The sequence below is a fragment of the Gekko japonicus genome, unplaced genomic scaffold, assembly GCF_001447785.1.
Source record: "Gekko japonicus isolate JY-2015 unplaced genomic scaffold, Gekko_japonicus_V1.1 scaffold1129, whole genome shotgun sequence".
Lineage (NCBI taxonomy): Eukaryota > Metazoa > Chordata > Lepidosauria > Squamata > Gekkonidae > Gekko > Gekko japonicus.
The window spans coordinates 108,042-127,441 of record NW_015173157.1 but is presented as its reverse complement, the minus strand read 5'-3'; the positions used below and the strand labels follow the sequence as shown (position 1 = coordinate 127,441).

Here is a 19,400-nt window from a genome sequence, read left to right as displayed (position 1 = left end):
GTTGCTCTTAAAGGTGCCACTGGACTAACTTTGTTCTATCCTTCAGTCAGTCAATAGCTGCAGTGTCAGCCACTGATTAAGCTACCAAACTATTGGTAGGGAGGGAGGTATTTTTTTCTTGGAAACTTTGGAGGTCTGGGATTTGCTTCATGATCTGGTATTAAGGTTGCCATATTTATTGTCAGAATGGAATTTTTATCCATTCTAATTGTCATCCTGCTGGCACACTTGATTTTGTTTCATTCATCTCTGTTACGGGGCACATATAGCAAGTATTGCAGGATGCATGTGGAGATCAGATCAGTTTGCACCAGATGGTGGGTTGTGAGCCACAACTTGATCAAAGTGAGGATAATACCATTTTCTTCTTTCTTTTTAAAAGAAGAACATGACAGCTTGACAGGGAATAGAAGAGAGGAATAGAAGAGAGAAGGGCAGAAAAAGAAAGACATGCAGAACGAGAAAGATGGATGCATATGGCAAAAAACATTAAAAGTGGGTCTGTTTTGCAACTTGGGGTAATAGGTGCATCCCATGTTGTCACATTCCACCTAGTTATCATACATGTGTGGAACCAAGGAAGGGTTTGTGCTGGCAGAGCAGAAATAGCTAGCCTGCTTCACATCCACAGCTTGTCATGTGGAGTCGCTTCTAAAACCTGGCTGCCACAGCTCTCTTTAATTTTGTGAATTTAACCTGAAAAGAGGCATAAGTTGTTGTACCCAAATGGATATCCTAAGCCAGGAACTGGTGACCAAGGAGGAAATCCGGAAGACAGTTGTAGCCCATTTGTTGAATGAGCACAAACATAGCAACATCAGTATTTCTTTATATGCTGTTTACCTGCAGTGTTTCTTTCTGGTGGTGCACTAATTATGATATCAGAAATAATCAGAAATATAGAGATGCATCCATAAGCCACGGAGGCTTAGGAGAGACACCACTGAGGATTAAGAGAGACAGTCGTTGCTAAGAGAGATGGAAAAGGTTCGAGACAGGCATTGTTTTCCCGGGGTTATGAACAAAAATAATTGCTTTGGGAGGAGGAACATGAACAGCTACACTGGGACATTTCAAGTAATAAGAACATCAGGACATATCCTGGTGGATCAGACCAAGAGTCGGTTTAGTCCTGCACGCTGCTGCTCACATTGAGTAGCCAGATGCTCCTAGAAAGCCCACAAGCAGGGTACAAAGGCAATATATCTCTCCTGCTGTTGCTGCCCACTAGCAACTGGTATTCAAAGGTAGACTACTTCTGAGTCTTGAGGGTCTGTTTAGCTATCAGGCTAATAGTTGTTGGTAGTCCTATTCCCCATAAATCTGCCTAATCCCCTTTTAAAACAAGTAGCCATTGCCACACCCTATGGCATCAAATTTCAGAAGTGAATTATGTATTGTGTGAAGTGTTTTTTGTCTATCTTGAACCTACTACCCATCAATTTCTTTGGGTAATACCAAGTTCTGACATTTCATGAAAAGGAAAAAGAGTTCTCTCTATGCACTTTTCTCCACACCATGCATTATTTTATAAACCTCTGTTGTCCCCCACCCCTTTCAGGTTTTTTCCACAGCATCATAGAGTTGGACAGGGCTATTCAGGCCGTCTAGTCCAACCCCCTGCTCAATGCGGGATCAGCCTAGAACATCCCTGACAAGTGTTTGTCCAGCCGCTGTTTAAAGAGCTCACCACCTCCCTAGGCCGCTGATTCCACTGTTGAACAACTCGTACTGTAAAAAAGTTTTTCCTAATATCCAGACAGTACCTTCCTGCCCTTAATTTCAACCCATTATTGCAAGTCCTATCCTCTGCTGCCAACAGGAACGGCTCCCTGCCCTCCACTAAGTGGCAGCCTTTCAAATACTTAAGGAGAGCAATTATGTGATGCCCCCCCCCCACCTCCTCTTCTCCAGACTAAACATTCCCAAGTCCCTCAGCCTTTCCTCACAGGGCTTGGTCTCCAGGGCCACACACACACACCATCATCCTCGTTGCTCTCCTCTGCACTCGCTCCATTCTGTCCACATCTTTTTTGAAGTGAGGCCTCTAGAACTGCACACAGTACCCCAGGTGTGGCCTGACCAATGCAGTGTACAACAGGACTGTGAATTTCCTAACCTTAAAAAAATCCCAAAAGTTTGCATTATCTCATAATTAAGGTGGTCCAATTTTCTGCACCTTTTCCAGCTCTAGATTAAGATATCCTTTTTGATACAGAACGTGGTATTCCAAATGCTGTTACACCCATAGATTTATATAAACCCATTACTATTCTGACCTTCTTATTTTGATTCCTTTTCTCAGTAATCTCTAGCACAGAATTTGTGAAGTAGTGACGTTACGAAAGTGTTGGAAGTATGTTATGGAGGCAGATCTCTGGCACAAATGTTTAGCATTGACGAGTTGTTGTCAGTTTTACTCGTATGCCTATTTCTAGAAAAGACTGGGGAGGTGGGAGGGAGGAAACAACACATTTTCATATTTTCCACTGAAATCTCCATTTTGTGCTCTTGGGGGAAAAAAGTAAAAGGCCACTTGCTCAGCTTTCTCATTCTCGTTCCTAATTAACAGTCCACAGTTGCTTGGAAACATAAATTCATTGCCATGTGTTTGCTATAGCTACGTAGATAAGAGAATGTTCTGCTTCTCAGGCTTCTTACACCTTTGAATACAGCACTTGTCATTTGTTTTAAGAACACTTCCCCCTCCTTTCCCTTGTTTCAATAAAGTGATGCTATACAATGGCTGTAGAAATCCCTGTGCAGATGTAATTGAGTCTAATATAAAAACCAATTAGGGGATTTCATAATAAACAGTTTATGCAGGACTTGGATTTGGACCTGCAGTCCAGGTCTACAATATTAATGGGTCATCAATTACAATATTTTATTTTATGAATAATTTTGTTTACTTAAAAAAATAACAACTCAGTTTTTCCGCATGGAGACCTCATTGAATGGCTCCTGCAGTTCTTTCTCCCCTGAAATTATACCATAACACAACAGGCTGCAATGAATCCAGCCATCCAGCCTGCAAACAGTAATTTTTCAGAGAGTTGAGAATGGTATGATAGTACCAAGTTGTCAACACTTGTGTCATTTACCTTCCCAGAAAATCTGATCAACCAGATTTTTAAAATTGTGTCCTTCTTCCCCATCCCCCATAAACTGGTGAAACCCTTGATAGTACAATTGTCACAGCATTTCACCTGCTATGAAATGTCAAAGCAAATGCTGCAATTCTGGTTCTAGGCAAATATCTTGTGCATATTCCACACTTCCCTCTATGTGGGATTCAAAATAACATCAGTATAACTATACTGCGTGTGTCTTTCTGCTCTCATCAACACCGGATAAGCTATTGAAGAATTTCAGTGTGTAAGATCTGCATTTAGGCTGAGAGCCGCATAAGACACATACTATTATTCCCTTACTCAGTTGTCCCTGACAACAGAAGTACTGATTATTATTCTTTTAGTGAGATCCAGCAGACTTTTTTTATTTAAGGATATTTCACATATTCCTAAATGGAGCAGCACCATTCTAAGCCCACTTATTTCAGTGAATGTTTAGGGTGGCACTTTAATTAATGTAATGGTGTGTCTCTGTTTAGGACAGTACTGTAATTAATGCAATAGAGTCTTTATTACGCATAGCACACTTGTAGTTCACTTGTAGTTAACAGATTTTCTATAACACTATCTGGCTCCAGTCTTTAAGCTACAAATCATTGTTTTGTTGTTGTTCAGTCGCATAGTCGAGTCTGACTCTTCGCAACCCCATGGACAAGATCTCTCCAGGCCCTCCTGTTTTCTGCCATCTTCTAAAGTTTGCTCAATTTCATGTTCGTTGCATCTATGACACTGTCTAACCATCTCATCCTTTGCCATCCCCGTCTTCTTTGACCTTCAATCTTTCCCAGCATCAGGGTCTTCTCCAGTGAGTGCTCCCTTCTCATTTGGTGGCCAAAGTATTTGAGCTTCAGTTTCATTATCTGGCCTTCCAGGGAACACTCAGGGTTGATTTCTTTTAGGATTGACTGATCTGATCTTCTTGCAGTCCAAGGGACTCTCAAGAGTCTTCTCCAGCACCATAGTTCAAAAGCATCTATTCTTCGGCACTCGGCCTTCCTTATAGTCCAACTCTCGCAGCCATACATGACTACTGGGAATACCATTGCTTTGACCATGCGGACTTTTGTTGGCAGGGTGATGTCTCTACTTTTTATCATGCTGTTTAGGTTCGCCATCGCTTTCCTCCCAAGGAGCAGGTGTCTTTTAATTTCATGGCTGCTGTCACACTGGCCAAACCAAGCTAAAGTCTTTAGTTTCTCATAAAATCTGACAGGAACTTTGCTCTGGATCCAGTCTTCTTTAGCTTTCCTCAGATTTGTGGTCTTTTTAGTAGCTTCTTTCTTGGCCCCCATAAAGCCAATGATGACTGGTCACTATCCCGTGGTCTGAATTCAAATTCTAAATTATGTCAGCTCTGAGATATATAACATTTTTGTTCCTCAACTTCTGCGTGCTTATCTATTCTACCTTCTTGTTTCAGTCTTATATCCATAGACCAGCCTTCCCAAAAATACACTTACCTATCTTGTTGCTTCAAAACACACTGGTACCGAAACATTTCAGAGTTATATGATAGTCATATTTTGGGACAGTTATCGTAACAGAACTAGGCTTTCTCTGGCTTTCTGTTACCATGCTTCCATAATCATTCCCAGAACATCCAGCAGTTCAGTCAACCCATCCCCTGTCTTCACTGGCTGAAATGCTTCAGTATCTTCCCATAAACAGACCACACTCTTTTGTTCTCTCTTGCACCCCATGTACTCTACTCACCTATTCTCTGCAGCCCACAGTCTCTTACTTCTCCCTCCAATGCTGGCAGGTTTTCCCACATCCACCATATATACTCCTGATCCTTCCCCCAGTTTGTCTTCTATTCCCAAGGAATGCATCAACTAAAGACCACAGATTGCACTATCTTCACCATCATAGCCTCCTTTCTTCTCATGGACATACTTAGTTCCCATATGTGCTTACTGCCGAGAGAGAAAGATCTGCTCCACCTCTAGCATTCACTCACCCTGGTGCTTTTCCCTGTTCTATTTGTCTTGAATAGTCAAAGAATTGCCATTTGAATATCACTTGTAATTTGGATTATAACCTTCAGCAGGGATGGATAACTGGCACCATTTTACATGGATTTCCTGGGTGAGATTTAGCCCAGGAAACATTTTTCTGGCTACCAGTGGCCGTAGCAGATTTCATTAATTGTACACAGCTTTGCACACGGTTCACTTAAAAGAAAGTTGCTTCAGAACTTCCATCAATGTGGTAGAGGTGCTACACATTTGAATGTTGACATCTCTCTTTAGGTTTGTACATAGTGCTAAGACCATGCAGATGCACATGTGCTCCATCCAAATGGTGTCCTAACTTCTGTAGCATATGACTACCACTGACAGGTCTGCAGTTTGGCCATCATTCTTTGCAGCCTAGTTAAGACAAACCTTTCTTTTTTTTCCCTGGATAAAGCAATTGCTGTAGTGATTCTTAATGGAACACACTATTACAAATATTCATTAAACACACACTCGCACGCACAATCACAGTCATGTCACAGCTTGCTCAAACATCACTTGCTCAAAGTAAATGAGTTTTCTTGTAAGCACGAAGGACAAACCTAATGGGACTTTCAACAAATGTATCCACTTTTTCCCCTGCAACATGCTCTTCGGTGTTAGATCTAAATTATAAAAAGACAGGAGAATGTAATGCTAATAGCAGCCATAGTGAAGCATTTTCATATGAATCCAAAAGCAGATGGGGAGTCACACTATGTTGACAGATCTCATGGAACCAAAGTTAATCAAGTTTGACATTCTGCTTGTTAACATTTATGCACATTCCACAGCCCAACACAGAGGAAGAAGGCACTCCTGACAGAGTCTTACAGTGCCGTTCTAAGCAGAGTTACACCCATCTAAGCCCATTGATTTCAATTTACTTAGAAGGATGTAACTCTGCCTAGGACTGCACTGAATGTACTGTCCAGATTGCATTCCCCAGAATTTAGGGATTTTGCCTAGCATTTGTTACCACTACAGCAGCTTTCTTCCTTCCCTTTGTCAAGAACATTTTGAAAGTACTCTACTTCTGAGCACAATGCAGTGGTGTCCAGTCCCATTCATTTATCAGGAAAAGCCAGTAGGTGACTTGACCAATCCTGCATCCCTATAACTGCCACATGGTTTAGCTAGCTTCAGAAGACTAATAACCATTACATTGTTCTACATTTTCTTTGTTATCAAAGGGAAGGTTCTGAGGGTCACTGGATTCTACTCTGCAACCAGATGAGGCAAAGCAGTAGAGTACATGCTTCGCACTCAGAAATCCCCAAGTTCAGTAGACAGCACCCTCTTGGGTAGCTGGCCTAGGAAAGATCTTCTGCCTTGAAACCCACTCTGCCAATCACAATAGACATTGCTAGGCTGAATGAACCAATGCACTGTTTCTGTATAAGGCAGCAGCATGTGTATAGTTCTCCCTACCCAGAAAATACTCCCGCCATAAGCATATAACTTTATCTGTTGGAGAGTTTGCGTAGATTGTCCTGCGCAGCATAGAGCTAGGTGAGTTTTTTTTGTTCCTTTCCAATTAAGTAGGTTGGATCCAAATATGCTATTCCACCAGCATAACAACATTTCTATTGGTAGAGGAGGGTGATTTTTGCTGCAGACTCCCACTTTGCCATTATGCTGTTTCTGGGGATTCTTAAATTAATGTTCACCACAAATGCATAAGGAAGCATCCACAACCGAACTCCCATCATGTGTGACACAGTCTTGATACTGATGTTCCCTACAATCTGCCTCTTCCTCCTCCTCCCAGAATTGTAGGCTTGGGATTCATTGTGATTTGTTCCCTAAATTAAAGCTGAATAACTGTTGTGATTGCACCTGCACACTGCCTAATAAATCTGATGTAGTGTACTGGGGGAAAGGGGGAACCTTGAGAGAGGATTGTGCAGTTGTCAAGCTGTACTTTGTCTTAAGAAAATAAGCCAAGGTCTCTACAGTTAATTACCATGCAATCTGTTACACCCTTCCAAACCCATGGATTTAGAAGGGTGTTTTGGATTGTACTGTTGGTGTGCAATGATATAATTTGAGCACAAAGGAAATTAAAATGTTTTTATAAAGAAGGATAGAGTGAGTATAAATGGGCAATTTTCTTAGTGGAGGGCGGTAAGCAGTGGGGTACCACAGGGATCAGTACTCGGTCCGATGCTTTTTAACTTGTTTATTAATGATTTGGAGTTGGGAGTAATCAGTGGCTATTAGCCACAAGGTATAGATAGGAACTCTCGGTCTGGGGCAAGTGATGCTCTGTATTTTTGGTGCTGGGGGAGGCAACAGCGGGAGGGCTTCTAGTGTCCTGGCCCCACTGCTGGACCTCCTGATGGCACCTGGTATTTTTGGCCACTGTGTGACAGAGTGTTGGATTAGATGGGCCATCGGCCTGATCCAACATTGGCTTCTCTTATGTACTTAGGACAGTAACTCAGAAGGAGGGATACTGCTGCACTTTCTATGGCAAAAAAAGAAAAAAGGTTCAAACCAGAAGCCCTGCAGATCAGGGCTTCCTATGCTACTGGGGTTGAAACAGGGAATAACAGATAATTCCCACTATAGAGGTCATAATTCTCCTGGACTGGAAAGCCAAGTGCCCCTAGTAGGCCAATCTAAAGCCAAAAGCTGCTATAATGACTCTCCAGTCTGTTGTCATTGTCCAGTGGGCTTAGGGCAGCATATATGGTTCTCCACTCCCCATTTTATCATCACAACAGTGCCGTGAGATAGCAAGCTTGTTTGGCTTACAGTCAGCATCCCATGTTGAGTGTGACTTTGAATTCAAGTCTCACCAGTCCTTGTCTGACACTTGAACCACTATTGACAGTTCTACATTTGGGCAACTTGTTTCTTTGGGACCCACAATATCCATCTGTACTACCAGACTATGGGCATTCACCTTTTGACTGCCTTCAAGGTATTTCCCCATCTTGGATCTGAGCACCCAACATCTAGAGTAATCAGAAGATAGGAACCTCTTTAATGAAGTACTAGTTTTCACGTAAATAAACTCCAAGTAGAGTACTTTTCAGAAACAATGGTTGAAAATTCATGCAATACAGTGTTGATTCATGCAATACACTGTGACATCAGCTCCCACAATAAGCACAGTTTAAGGACTGGATGCACCCTGTTTGTTTGTTTAACACGTTTATACCCACTCATCCCCATTTACTGTGCATACAAACCTGCAGATAATTTGCAATGTCTCAGTGTTCATTTGGTGAAATATACCAACTTGAGTCTTAATTTAAAAGGAAACTAAGATAAATGACCTCTACATATGCAGTGAGAGAATTTTTAGTATTCTACTCCTTCAGTAACAAAGTCATAGGCAAATGCCTAATACCATGCATCTTTGGTCGATGGGGGGGGTCATCTCCATTTGCTTATTACAATTATATATTCTTCTGTAACAGATGGACTGCCCTGAGTGGTTGTTCCAGAAAAGAAAGCAGAAGAAGAGGTCACTAAGGCATCTCTGCTAAGCCTTCAGAGAAGAAAATATGCAACTGAAATCTTTCCGGGTTGGAAAAAAATTACCAGTTGAGGGGAAAACAAGTGGTATTCAGTAGTGTTTCACTCAGCCTTTCTTCCTGTCTCAAGAGTTAGAAAAAGCAATCCCATTGGCATTGTCAGACTATGAAAAGCCATGGATACAACATCCTTTGGAAGATTATTGAGAAGTATCTTTACAGACAGCCCTGAATTGTCCAAATCAGTTATTTCTTGGATAGATATGACACAGCCATCTGTCTGTTTTGAAGTTCTTATATGCTGCTTCATTTATTTTCATGGATGTTAAGTTTTAAAGCATCCTAGACTAATTTCAAGGGGCTGAGCAGAGCATTTTTATTGATTTCACCCCCAGATACCTTTCATAGCATGGTAGCTTTAGCAAATGTGGACACTGGTTTCTGTCACTTCCAGAATCCCCAAGTGGCCAAAGCTTTTCGTTTCTTACATGTACGGAAAGTTTTATTCAAGGTATAAGCTTTCGGGTGCAAGGCACACTTTTTCAAATACATTGGAATGGTAGGTAAGGTTCAAACTTATAGACAGGGGCTGAACAACAGATTAACATGTAACATGATGAAGATGTGCAAAGACTGCCTACCGTTCCAGTGTATTTGACAAAGTGTGCATGCACACGAAAGCTCATCCCTTGAATAAAACTTTGTTGGTCTTAAAGGTGCCACTGGACTCTAAATTTGTTCGACTGCTTCAGACCAACAAGGCTGACCACCTGGATCTACATGTATGGAATTAGAAGAAAACATATTCTTTTGAAATGGATGAGCCATAGCAAGCCTGTGTGTTAGATCCCCCTCCCCTGTGCTGTGGCCCCAATCCAAAGCAGGATGTGTGTGTGTGTGTGTTCTACTTGATAATGATTAAGTGCTGTCAAGTCTTAACCCCTTGTGGGGTTTTCAAGGCAAGAGATGAGCAGAAGTGGTTTGCTGTTGCCTTCCTCTGTGCAGCAACCCTGGTCTTCCTTGGTGGCTTCTCATCCAAGTACTAACCATGGCCAACCCTGCTTCGCTCCATGTTCTGGCAAGCTTAGGGTAGTCTGGGCTATTCAGGCTGCTGTGTTCTCCTTACCAGTTTTTGTTGCTGTGTTAAAAAATCTCAGGAGATTCATTTGTGCATCTCTCAGCATCTTATCGACTGTAGCCATGAAACACTGAATATTAATCCCATTATGGGATTCCCACGTGTTATGATTCTTGAGTCTTGGAGTCTTGCCTTTTAAATACACAAGTCAATTTTATTTATGTAGGGATGCTGAACAAATGCTGGCTAAATCTTTTCAATATTCGTAACAATTTAATAATCATGTTACTATATACAGTTTTCTGTCAGAATCTCAACAATTCCCCCTCAACATACACACACACGTACGTTCACTTCAAGTTGGTTCTTCTGGCACTTCAAAGTGCTTTTTGTTTTCTGAATTGCTATTGGTTGGCCTTGTCCAAAGGGCTTTCTTCTCTCTCAGTCTCTAACTCAGTTTTGTTCCTTGGTTTGCACCGTCAGTCAGCTCCCAAGGTTCTTGGCTGTATAGTTAGTGTCTAATACAGTGCTGTGCTTGATATATGTTCAGGATCTTCACAGCTCCTTCAAGGGGTTACTTCTTGCCTGACAGATTTCTTCGCCATCACCATCTTCTCCCTTTTTTCACTCTCACTTTTCACTCACACTCACCTGTCACCCCCCTGCATTCTCCCCAATTTCCCTCACAACAAGAACCTCTTGGAAGGTCTGCTTCATCCTCATCTGGCCATTCCCTGTATAAGGTTCATTACACCCAAGGCTTTCTGCATATAAAAGACATGCTTTTCCTCACCGTAACATACAGGAATTGGAAGGGGGGGAGAGAGAGAAAGAACTGATGTAAGTAGGTTACAGGAATGTTTAACAGGTAAATGCTTGACATTTCCAGAAGAGATCTCAAGCTGCCTAAATACAAGTCTAGTCCTTTTAAAGATCATTATGCCAAAATCTTTATACATGTATAAAGATGTGTAAAGCTGTGGGCAAGAACAGCTTCATTTGCATTCCCCATCCGTCTGCAGTGGCCTTTTCAATTTGATTCCTGAAGTTATTGGAGATTTTCATTGTCAGCATTCGTGTGCAGATGAAAGCGACTTCATTTCCACTGTTGGACTTTGAGGTTCCACCCCCCTCCGTGCACACACTTTAGCTCCAGTTCCTACCACATGGAAATGGCAGGCAAAGTACTCTCAAGACTGAAAAGTAGAATGCTGGGATACACTGCCATTCAATTCTGAGGGACTAAGTAATGGGCAAGACCTGTGGGACACAACAGTGCAAAAGACAGGAGATGGGCAGAGTCAGCTGGTCAACTGGAATGTGGGAATGCCATGTAGTGGTATGGTGAGCACTGGAGAGTCTGTGTGAGTGAGTGAGTGTGTGAGTGAGTGAGTGAGATTGATGAAAGGGTTGATTTTAGGGTAACTGAATGTCTGCATTTGCACATATAAACAGCCTCTCTGTATGCATAGTGAATTACACAGCATGGCTTTCTGATTATTTCTATTTCCCCACTACAATCTACCCAAAAAGTTTCTGAATTTCCTGCCCTTTCTCACTAATGATACTGTTACTTATTTGCTACTTTCTCTGCTTTATTTTCTCTCTCTCTTGTTTCTTTATTTTGGATGAGAAAACGTTGGGCAACCATCTGTGGGTTCCAGACTTTGTTGCTCTGGGTTACTAGCTACTTTCCCCAACATTACAAAATGAAAAAGGAGTCCAGTGGTCTTTTGTAGACCTTATTTTTCATAATACAGGGTCATTTTACACAGACATTTCCATGGTTTGGGTGCCAACCTGCAGCATTTTTTCTTCTGTGGTTTCTTCACTGTTTTCCGTATTTCCTCAAATTGGATCAAAGGTGGTTTCAGAAAAGCAAGGAGACATAACAACAAAAGACAAGTGGAACACAGGGGCATCAAGAAGAGCCTGCAGGCTTTAAGAGCCATGTTGCCTGTTGCTGTGTGAAAGCGAGTTTGGTCTGGGGAGCCCACATTCAACTCATAAGAAATGGTATTGTGTAGTTTGACACTTTGGGAAAGGAAGGTTGCAGGTTGGCAACCAAACCACAAGAAAAACTCCATGTGCAAAGACCCACAATCTACATAGAGTTACAGACCAATCCAGTCTTCGGCAGGCGAACATATCTAGTGCCTGCATGGCTTGTGAGGTCTTAGTCTGCCTCACACTTCTTTGTGTGAATAACTTAGGGGGGCACATCTGCACTTGTGCTGATTTGCACAGCTCAGTAAATAAGTGAGGAAACCAGGTGTAACATTGTGCACTACAGTTGTGAGGTAACATTGCTGTTGATGCTGTGTCCACATTTGAAGATCCTGCCCCAAACATGCACTGAGGAGAGAATACAAAGTAGGAGGCATATGGAGAAATACCTGAAAAACAGACTATTGCGAATTGGTTACATACCCATTCCTCAGTCCCCATGGAACCCTGTAAATATTTTGAGGGTGGTTTGGATCTTTGATGGAGGTTCCCCAGCACTCTCACCAAGCTAGAATTCCACAGGATCGTTGTGGGGAGAATTTATAACATTTAAACTAGTATAAAGCCATATGCGTTTTTGTAGCTATTACAACATGCTAGCCAAGTTATATGTCTGCAAGGGCTTCCAGAAATCCTCCAGGGCAGATATACTTGTAGCTGAAACAGCTGTGAGTTGTATGATAAAAACACAGTACCTCACACTTCAGCTGTCTGGGGAAATGAACATTTAATGACCCTTTGGATATTTCTGTCTTCTATGCATTTTCTCTTTTTATTTCCTTTACTTTCCTCTCTTTTCCCCCGCTTACTTTGCTCTTGAATTTCTATTCTTCTTCTTCTCTGTTTCAGCAAAATGATATCAATCAAAGTAATTGATGATGAGGAGTATGAGAAAAACAAGACCTTCTACATTGAAATTGGGGAGCCCCGTCTGGTGGAGATGAGTGAGAAGAAAGGTGGGGGATTGGCTGTGTGGGGCTGAGCCCTACTTATGTGCACCTGTCTTGATCACTCATGGATGCCTGGCACATTCCAGCTCACGGAATCCTAAAAAACACATCCCGTTATCTATGTAAAAGGGCAGAGCACTAAATCACTGACCATTAATTGAGTCATTGTCCATCTCTTTTGACCCACAGCCAGTCAGTTGCAGTGGGATACCATTAGAATACCATGTGGGAGACCAAGGTTCAAATCTCTGTTTACCAATAAGGCATATTGGGTGCCATTGGTAAATCACTTTTTCTCATCTACCTTAAATTCTTGAAATACAGTAAAAGAGAAATATGTCTGGGGAGGGGAAAAGGTCACTGAAGTAACCAGTTCATCTCCCAAAAAAGCCCTAACAGTGCTATTCTTCCCCCCCCCCCCATCCTGTCATATGGATCTATCTGATTTCAAAGCTGAATTTGTGAGGGGGCCTTAACCAAACTGAGGCAACCAAGGAAATTTCAGGAATGGACATTTTCTGCTCTTTCACATATATAAAAGCCGTGGATGTGTGTTCCCCCCATTATCATCACAGACAACAGCCTCCTCAACTGGTCATACTTAAAGCATGTGCGTGTGTGCCTGTAATGCCAACCATTTGTTTTGCCTTTGTCTTGTGTTCCCACAGGAAATACATTACCCTTAGATTACTTGACCGTGAGGAATATGAGAAAGAGTGCAGTTTCTTCCTTGTGCTTGAGGAACCAATATGGCTACGAAGAAGAAAGAAAGGTGTGAGAGTCAACTCAAACAGCTCTCGAGAAACTATGACCTTTCTCTGTTTGTGTCTTCCTCTCTCACAATTTCCTCTTGCCTCTCAATCAGTTTCCAATTAGTTTGCCACAATTCCTGTCAAGTTTAACAGTTTTTATTTCCTCTTTTCTTTTTTTCCCTTTTAAATACGTACGTTCCCATGGGTTATGATGTCCTATTTCAACACCCATATAAATTAATGATATCACAGGCCCTGGGAAACAGATAATATAAAATCCAAATTAAAAAAGCATACCTTCCCTCAAATTATGACCACAGCCATTGTTCTCAAAGGGTCAATTACCACATTATCCTCTTAATGATGTTCAGCTTACATGTTATATATAAAGGCTCAGTTCAGACATTGAATGAAACCTTGGTTTAATTAAACTAACTATAAAGATAGATTCAGGTGTGTAGCTGTGCTGGTCTGAAGCAATAGAACCAAGTTTGAGTCCAGTGGCACCTTTAAGACCAACAAAGTTTAATTCTGGGTATAAGCTTCCGTGTGCATGCACACTTCTTCAGATACATTGAAACAGACTGCACCAACCATTACATATAGGTGGTGGTGGGGTTTGCCAGGAAGGGCCAATTAGACTCAAGATGCATAAGTAACTGAGCAATAAGTGTAGCTAAAATTAACCCAGTTGGTAAGACCTGTGGATAGCGACAAATCAGCATAAAGATAATAAAAGAGTTAACCACAGTTGTGGGAACTAAGTTTGAGTCCAGTGGCACCTTTAAGTCCCACAAAGTTTGTAAGCGAGGTCTGAGTGACATAGCATGAGTAGTGACAGAAGAACTTGATATTTCTGTTAAGTCCTGGGGGTTCCATTGTCCTGAGTGTTGTAATAACTTGTTACTCAGCAATCTCCCATTCCAGTCTGTTTCTGAAATTTCTTTGCAATAAAACAGCTACTTTGAGGTCCTCCATTGAGTGCACTGGTTCCCTTCATGGCAACTAACCCCCTCCCACACCTATATGTAATGTTTGAGTCTGTTTTAATGTATCTGGAGTATGCATCTACACAGGCTACACACTCAGTTCTCGCTTATACCCAGAATTAAACTTTGTTGGTCTTGAAGGTGCCACTGGTCTCAAACTTAGTTCTCACATCTGTTTGTTAACTCTTTTATTATCTGTATGCTAATTTGCCCCTATTCATAGGTCTTACCAACTGCTTAAATCCAGTCTTAGCTATACTTATTATTCAATTATTTATGCATCTTGACTCTAACTAGACCTTCCTAACAACTAACCCCCCACCTATATGTAAGACTTGAGGAAGTCTGTTTCAGGAGCCCTTCCTCCCCCCCCATGGCAACATTCTGAGGTCTCCTTTATTTTTAAAAAAAGCCATTCCCTGCGGTGGCTGTGTAGCGGCAGAAAACCTGAGTTGGGTCCGGGGAACCTGGATCCAGCTCTTTAAAAAACAAACAAACATGTAGTTTGGCTCTCAGAGTGCAGTCCTGTGCAGAGTTAATTTCAGTGGGCTCAGACTAGACTAACTGTGCATAGGATTGTACTATGAGAGTCAAAACATTGGCCTGATTTATAGAACCATTTCTAAGTGCCTGGATCCAGTTTTACATCCTTCAAGTAACAACCCTGGCACTTGCAGAATCAGCTCTGAGTGTTGGGATCAAAAATATTGTCCCCAGCATCCACTACCTATATAGACATGGGGGAAATTGTAGGGGGGGGGGAGAGATGGAGTGTTCCCTCTCTGCCCCTGTGGTTCTGCTGTCTTGAAATGGATGAAATTTGACAGTTGATATTTGGACTGAATTCCCAAAAGTGGAGAGTGATCGAGCCCCCAAATGGAATGAAAATGCAAGAGCTCATCCCCAGAAGAAAATGCTGTAGAAGCACTTAACCCTTTCTATACCTAACATTTTCCTGGTCTCTCTCCCCATGGCTTCCCCCTCTGTGGTTTCAGAACCATGCTTGCCTTTTGAAATACTTGTTCTGAAATCCTACATGGGGAATAGCTGCATCACGGAGGATGATTTTGAGTGAGGCAAGATTTAAGTGCCCCCTACTCCCACCAAGGAGCTGCGATGGCTCAAGTGGTTAAGACGCTGAACTGCAGGCTGTGGTAGGTCGGTAGTTCAGCAGTTCGAGACCTGAGTTGCCACATGACGGAGTGAGCTCCCGTCTCTAGTTCCAGCTCCTGCCAACCTAGCAGTTCGAAAGCAAGAAATTGCAAGTAGATAAATAGGTACCACTTCAGTGGGAAGGTAACAGCGTTCCGTGCACCTTGGTGTTTAGTCACGCCGGCCACATGACCACGGAAAAGTCTTCGGACAGCGCTGGCTTTCGAGCAAGGGAACCTTTTTACCTTTACCTTACTCCCACCAAAATTGTTGTGCTACCATTACATGTCTCTGCACATAATATGTTGTTGAGGCTACACTGCTCATGGTCTGCCCCGGGCAGCCACAGTTAAAAGAGGCTGCTGATCTTGTAGGTACACATTGAATGTGTGGTAGCATACTTCACCACTCTGGAAGCATGGAGTAGGTTGGTAGGTACATCTTGAGAGTGCTGTTTGTGGGTTAGGGAGAGCTGGATTCAAATTTTCACTGAGCCCTGATATTCTCAAGGAATCCCTGGATGAGGAAGTACAGAATGCAAATAGGATTATTATTAATAATTATAAAAGCAGATGTTCCAGACATAACATGCTTCTCTTTCACAGTCTACTCAGCATGTAAAGGGGGCTTAGATATAGGGGGACATACATTAAGAGTATAATATGAGAATTGGCCCAAGGTATGACACAAACTTCCCTGAGAACATGTGTACAAATCACTCCAAATCCTTTCTCCAACATTGTTTATAAGTGTGTTTGCTCATTCAGCCAGGAGCTTCAGTCCGTCACTGGTGGTGATGATGGTCTTGAAGGCCAAGAGGCCAGTATAGCTTGAATAATGAGAATCATAAATCAGGGTACCCTCTAATTCAGTCCCTTGCCCAAGAGTAGGATCATCTGTCCTTCTTCCACAGGTCAACCAGAGCAATATAGACAACTCTGTGTATGAAGATGCCTGTTAGAGCAGAAAATTCCAGCCGTATGGTATCTGGAAGATGACAAGGAGCCCTTAGGGACTTGTTTTACTTACTCTGAAGCAAACTTTTTAAACTACATGGACATAGGCTGAGTTCAGACAGGCAGTTTGCCCCGATATAGATGCGTGTGAGGAACATTTCACAACCGGATTAAATGGGCTGTTCACACAGGCACATCTGTCTGGCATTCCCCACCCGTACTCAACCCGTCTTGTAACGCTTTGCTCCTGAGTTTAAAAGATACCTGGTGAAAGTGGTAGCAAACCCTGGAAAGCGCGATTATCCCGCGTCCATCCCGCACCAACAAAGTGTGAATGCCAAAAGCGCATAAGCGCATATCTCCAGATTACAAAATCAAAAAGCCGTGCCTTGCAGCCGTGCCTCCGTGCCAACAGTGTGAACGCTCCCTTGCGCCTCCTCCCAGTATGCTCCCGCATCAGTCGCTGCAGTGTGAACAGGAAAACCCGGAACAGTTTATTCTGGGTCTTTTTTGCCACGACTCCCTCCCACTTCAAATTGTCTGTCTGAACTCAACCATAGATGCCTTGTGGTGAAATTGGCTCTCTATGTAACTGTTTGAGATTATTTCATAAATTGTGCCTTGGTCAGATCCAGCTTCCTCACAGGTTCACTTCACAGAGTGAACCCATGAACACAAAATGGACTCAGTCCTCTGAACTAGATTATGGCAATTATCTTCCCATGTGCTATGGAGGCCCCAGCAATGAAAGTTGTACTGAATTTTTTAAATATAACATACACAGTGTATTAACAATGTTAGCAAGAACATATAGGAGACAATATAGCAGGAATAAGTTACATAGGCCAAGATAATGGAGTTGGAAAAACATGCATGATGTTCAGATAATTCATAGATCATAGTACACCCCTGGATAAGTTTTGAAATCTTCCTCAAGATTCATGGTACTTAAAAACCAATCCAATTAATGTGGACATGGGCCAATTCTGCTAGGATAATGCTTCTGTAAATTTTAAATCATCCCATTTTGATTTGGTAATGGGAATAGTAGCTTAATATTGCAGTTGAGTTTGGACCTTTTTCACCTTAGCTGGGATCATTTACAACTGACAGGTTATTCAGCCAGGCTGTTCAAGGTGGCAGTAGCTGAATTATCTAAGTCAGGCGTCCCAAAATAATGACATTATGAGCTTCTATAAATCACAGGAAATGAATCTAGCTTCCCCAAGTGCAACTTAGGGACAGCAGGCATTCTGCGTGGATGGTGTGGTAGTCGTCCAAAATAAAAAGGGAGGAAGATCAGAATAAAGAAGAAAGCACATACAAGCAAAAATCTACGGGAAATAAATCAACTACCTGTACCACTAAGATAGATTCATGTGGGTAGCCATGTTGGTCTGAAGGAACAAAACAAAATTTGGATTCAGTGGCACCTTTAAGACCAACAAAGTTTTATTCAAGGTATAAGCTTTTGTGTGCAAGCACATTTTTTCAGATACATTGAAATGGAAGTTACCAGTCCATCCATATAGGTAGAGGGTGAGCAGCAAATTAACATAATCATAATAGAAGGTATTTAACAGATGCAAGGACCAAACTGGAATAACAAGCTTGGCTTATATGGTCATCGTTTGTTTGTGTTTAATTCCAGGGGAAAACATAGTGAAGGAAATATATCAAAATTGGAGATAGACAGGTAGATATGTTAAGGAGCCCATCTATCTTCAATTTTGATATATTTATATCCTTCACTATGTTTTCCCCTGGAATTAGACCCAAACAAATAGTTACCATATAAACCAAGGTTGTTATTCCAGTTTGGTCCTTGCATCTGTTAAACACCTTTTATTATATTGTATGTTAATTTGCTGCTCACCTTCTACGTTTATTTATTTATTTATTTTATTAGATTTATATACCACCCTCCCCAATGGGGAACTGTATGGACTGGTAACTTCCATTTCATTGTATCTGAAGAAGTGTGCAGGCTCACGAAAGCTTATACCTTGAATAAGACTCTGATGGACTTAAAGGTGCCACTGGACTTGAATTCTTACCTGTACCACTGTCAGATATTTCAGTGAAGTAGGAAGGCACACTTGTATTGCACTGCTTGAGAGCAGTGAATTCATATTTAAGAAGGGTTTTCTCACACTTCTGGGGACTTTAGGAAACATTCTGTGGTTTGGTTAGTTGCCAGAAAATGTAATTGAGTATGGATACTATGGACTACAAGTGGACAATTTAAGCTTCTGCTGAAAATATTGTCCATATAAGCTTTCATTAGGCTGAGGTAGTCAGAAGTAAAATTAGCCAACCTGTATAACTTTACCTGAACTGTTCAATCATAAGAGCAACTTACTTTTTCTATGCCTATATTATATCCTTTGAGGGCTACCTCAAATGTTTTTAAGTACCACCATGTGAACACCGCACATGTAAAGTGAATACATGCATTTCCTTCCCTTTGTGCTCAAGGCCAAGTCCACATAAATGGAGCCAGTCATAATTTCCTGTGCTCTGTGCATACAGATAAATAAATGCATGTCCACTTTACAGGCAACTCCATAGGTACACACAGCCTATGCCATCTCTGTCATTGGAAGCCACCCTTATTAAGCCCATTTGGGACAACCAGGGGTCTTTTCTTAGAAAAAGAGCTGCAGGAGCTCATTAGCATATGGTATGCTAATGAGCCACTAGGCTATTCACATAAAAGCTCATTAGCATATGCAACGCCCCTGACATCACTGGAAGAGATGTCAGAAGGGGAAGCAAGGGGGGGGGAAGGCATCTTCAAAAACCTCCCCTTCCCTTCCCATTAGAGTTGGGCCACAGAAGGAGGAAAGAGGGAAGGAGAGAGAAGGGGGGGTAGAGAGAAGTAACGAAGGAAGGAA

At 41.9% G+C, this 19,400-nt stretch overlaps 1 protein-coding gene across 19 annotated transcripts in view; it reads left to right on the top strand.

Annotated features, from left to right (window-relative positions):
- The window catches only part of SLC8A1 (solute carrier family 8 (sodium/calcium exchanger), member 1), a 318,409-nt gene that overhangs the window by 237,371 nt on the left and 61,638 nt on the right, over positions 1-19,400 (top strand). For 9 of the 19 annotated variants that reach the window (XM_015422421.1, XM_015422437.1, XM_015422439.1 and 6 more), the window contains exon 2: positions 12,554-12,660. In XM_015422421.1, the coding sequence (XP_015277907.1) occupies positions 12,554-12,660 (107 nt within the window). Of the gene's footprint in view, positions 1-12,553; positions 12,661-13,322; positions 13,435-14,070; positions 14,097-19,400 lie in introns of all 19 variants that reach the window. The other 10 variants (XM_015422434.1, XM_015422426.1, XM_015422429.1 and 7 more) reach the window with 5 other exon arrangements.